Genomic DNA, 4,065 nt, shown 5'->3' on the forward strand with positions numbered 1-4,065 from the left:
CACCAGCTGCTCCATCGCCTGCTCGTCCACGTCGCGGATGGTCACCTCGGTGGCGCGCGACTCCGCCAGCTCGCCCGTGAACATCGCGCGGAAGTACGGGCTGCACGCCGACAGGATCACCCTGCGCGCACCCTCCGTACACTCGCTGCCACCTCGCCGCCGGGCCATCCCGGCCGTCACATCCCCTGGCTAAGCCCTCACTCACCTCACCCTTACCCTTACAACATTAGGATGGTCAACATTCTCAAGACCAAGAGGATAAAAACAGTATTTAGTCAATGTTCTTCCTCGCATAACTAATGTTATGATTCTATGAGTCTGGTGGACGAAGTCGCAGTATTTAGTAGCGGTTCATGATGAAGGTCAACTCAGCTGTGTGGCCAACACGTTTGCAGATGTAAAGTGTATACAACAATAATTAACTCAACTAAGCAATCAATCATTTACTCATTAAACTCTTTAACTCTCCTGCCGAATTTTGAAACATGACCTCAGTTATATAATTTGAATGAAGGCATACATTTTAAATATTTATAATAATAACATAAACCTTGTACTAGCAGTTTCGTAATATTACACTAGGAACAAACAGTACTATCTACTCTACTTAGCTATGGGTGATCTTGCCTACTATTGGCATAATGTAGTTCATTTCCACATTGAAAATCAAGACATTTGAAACACATGTTTAGTACATTTTCAATGATTAACTAACATTTAATTCTGAAGATGACAAAGTGAAGTACAGTCAAAAATTAAAAATAAAAAGGTTCACCAAAAACGATATATAGCTACGAGTATATGTGTATAGCAAACCTGTGTGCAAAGAGCTTTCTGTTGGCAACATTGAGGACAACATCACAGAGCTCGCGGTGGCGGCGCAGCGCCGACAGCTCGCCGAGGATGGCGCGCGGGTGCTTCTCGGATGTGTGCGAGAGCCGCGCGCCGCCGCCCGGCGAGCCCCCGCCCTCCCCCATCCTGACATCACATCACTTATTATATGCAGTCGGATACAAAATATTCTGAACTCGAATACATTAAATGGCTATATTTTCTGAAAAATCCTCCTTGATTTTTTATCCATACCCCTTTCTACATATTTTTAATTGACCATATTTTGAAGTTGCCACTATATTCACTAGCTGTTGCTCATGACTTTGACCACATGCAATTAAAAAATAATAAAAAACATAGCCTATGCTACTCACAGATAACATATCTTTGTAATGGTGAAAGACTTTCTGAAATTGGCCCACTAGTTTTTGAGTTAATCCAATACATACAAAAATACAAATATTCCCTCTTTATAACATTTTTACAGATAATTAAAATAAATAAGTGCTACAGTGAAATAATTAAAATAACTTTCAAAGCCTTGACCCTGCTTTGTATCATGCGAAGGTCTAGTAACACATTTCTTGTTACTATTACTTTGCAGGGCAACTTAAAATCAAACATGTAATATCATTTTAACTTTAGTAGTGCTTTCTGAACTTTGAAATCATGAATGACACATAACTTATTATTAAATAACAATAACAAATGTGTTACAGAATGTTATATTTACAATAACAAGTGACACTATTTATGTTTAACCGTAACATAGCGGAATTTAAATGTTTTATGAAGTTTATTTGCCAAACCATTTTCATCCTTATAACAAAGCCACAAAGAATCATATATCGTTAAACATTTGTTACTACTTTAATGAACTAAAGCTTATAAAGAAGCTTCTAAAGAATTCCACATTTGTCTCTGAACCTGTAGAACAAAACCTGGTATGTTCTTGGAAATATTTTTTTTGAATTCTCAATGTTTTCTTTGACTTAATACTTATTACTTTCTGATTACAAATTGTAACTATGGTTCTGTAATCAACTTTAAATATGTTAAAGACTGGTGGTGGCATGTGATGGATGTTTATGTTAGGCCTTTTGGTGCTGTATGTTGACAGAATCTGTATGTTTTAAATTAATTAGTTCATATTGCTGTAAATAAATATGAAAGTCATATGATATAACTATTGCTCAAACAGTTGCACAAGAGTTGCAACCAAGTCTAACTTGTGTCCGCAAACTACAAATTTTCCTACCTCTTGTGCCCACGCGAGTTACCCAGCTGCAACCGCAGCGGGGGCGAAGCCCAACCCCACACGGAGTCAATCTACGGCCAAGCATTTTCCATCAACAACATGATATAAACACTATACACAAATCACTAAAGTAACAATTGCCTCTAGTGAGATTAGAACAAAAATGTAAGAGGAATGTTGAAATGATAGATAGGAGGTCACACATTTCGAGGTAATGTTCAATGTTTCTTACATTCGATAATGTATGTATGCTAATGTCACTGTACCCTGCCCTCTCTTACCTTTGAGAATTAATATGTACAAAACGACAGGAAGTGTCCCCAAAGGAACGCAAAATTATTATTTGGCGCCCTGAGGTCAAACGTTTATTTGTTAAACACACATCGATTTATTTAATCAACAAAAATTTTATGTTTACTGTTACACAGGTTTAGACATCATACTTCACTACTTTTTATTAGTAACATTCAGAACTTTAGATGACGAAATGACGTTTTAAACATTCATATTTTTATAAAACAAACTTTAATAAATAACAAGGTACACTTGAAAAATCTTTTGAATCGCAAAAGTTTTGTGTTATATTTGATCAAAATGTTTATTTAATTAAATAAAACAGAAATTGAATTAAGATTCTGAACGAACTTTGAGGTGAAATGTCAAGTGGCCGTGTTGCAATATTCAACTTTAAGATGGTTTAAAGAGTTGAATAAAAATGTTCAAATCAATAACAGTAGCTTTAGCAAGCTTTAGCAAAGGTAAAATCTAACTTTTACAGCTGCTTACAGTTTTAACTTCAAAAAGATTTTTTTCTTTGCTCTCGTCCAAGAATATTATTTCTTTATTAAATGGAAATCAGCACAAAATTGTTTCATTGGCCAAAATAAAACTGGCAAGACAAACCATGTCACTTTGACAGTCACGTTAAATGTCATATCAAATTAAATGCTCAAATGCAGGTGAAATTGATAAGAATAACAAAATAGTTGTGTTCAAATGAAAAATGTCGCTATCGCTCTTATTAGAAAAATACGACGTATCCAGCGAGGAAGGTCTTCAAAAAGCTTTAAATGAAATTGAGAAAGAAGAGGTATCTCACCTTGTGTCTTATTTAAACCGGTAAAATGTATGTTCAAATTACGAAAACCAAGAAGTGACGTTGCATAGAATCACGATGTTTTACAAACTGTTTGTAATTATTTTTCTGCTATATTTATTGCGTTTATAACACTCGTGCTAATTCTGAGATGTAAAAAGTACATTGTATGTAGTTTAATCTCCATATATATTAACAGGCAGAAGTCAATGAAGCCTTATCCAATGCACTTTCCCGTTCGTGTACTCTGGAGGGCAGGTTACGTACTGCCAGTCAGGCATACACCAAGCTTGGTGAAGTGAAGAATGACGCCCAAACAGCTGCCGACATGGTGGAGAAGACCGCTGCGTTGGCGCGGGATGTTAGCGCTAAAGTGCGACAGTTGGATCTTGCCAGAGTTAGTATTTATGTTGCATTTTTTGTATCATAAAGTAATAAATGAACTACCAATTTGCTAAAGAGACTGATGTCTGACTGATTGACATCTGCAATTGTATTTGTTAATCAACAGATGAGAGGAAGGTCAGAAAGAGAATATTTCCTTTTCCTATCTCTTTATTATGCTTTGATATTGTAAAATGATCATCTAAATTGGCAAGTTGTCGAATATGTGTTCACAAGATGAAGTCAAGAACAATGTAAATTATACAGTCCCGAGTGGCCGAGTGTCAGAGGAGGGTGCACGACCTCATCGACCTGCAGCTGTGCAGTGCGGGTGTAGAGGCTGCTATTAAAGCACATGATTATGAGACAGGTTAGTTGTGTGCCATTAAATTGTATTTTCTTTAGATTGTTTGTTGAGTGTTAATGTGCGGTCAGGTGCCCGGCACGTGGCGCGCTTCCTGAGCATGGAGCCGGGCTCGGTGGCGGCGGCGCG

At 37.2% G+C, this 4,065-nt stretch overlaps 1 protein-coding gene and 1 long non-coding RNA gene across 2 annotated transcripts; one reads left to right on the top strand and one right to left on the bottom strand.

The window, feature by feature from the left end:
- Positions 1–6: 6 nt before the first annotated feature.
- Positions 7–2,587, bottom strand: LOC106109975. Its single transcript, XR_001226046.1, has 4 exons — positions 2,374–2,587; positions 2,093–2,163; positions 817–978; positions 7–121 (listed from the first exon to the last, which is right to left on the bottom strand). It is a non-coding gene; the product is annotated as an uncharacterized LOC106109975 (long non-coding RNA).
- A 419-nt stretch (positions 2,588–3,006) lies between these two features.
- On the top strand, positions 3,007–4,063 carry LOC106109954 (conserved oligomeric Golgi complex subunit 4; the record flags this gene model as incomplete). The annotated part of the gene is made up of 4 exons (XM_013291612.1): positions 3,007–3,182; positions 3,388–3,585; positions 3,840–3,942; positions 4,008–4,063. Coding segments are annotated over exons 1-4 (444 nt in total), but the record flags the coding sequence as incomplete, so codon positions are not given.
- Positions 4,064–4,065: the final 2 nt, after the last annotated feature.

Source organism: Papilio polytes, unplaced genomic scaffold (genome assembly GCF_000836215.1).
Source record: "Papilio polytes unplaced genomic scaffold, Ppol_1.0 DF820956.1, whole genome shotgun sequence".
NCBI classification, from domain to species: Eukaryota; Metazoa; Arthropoda; class Insecta; order Lepidoptera; family Papilionidae; genus Papilio; species Papilio polytes.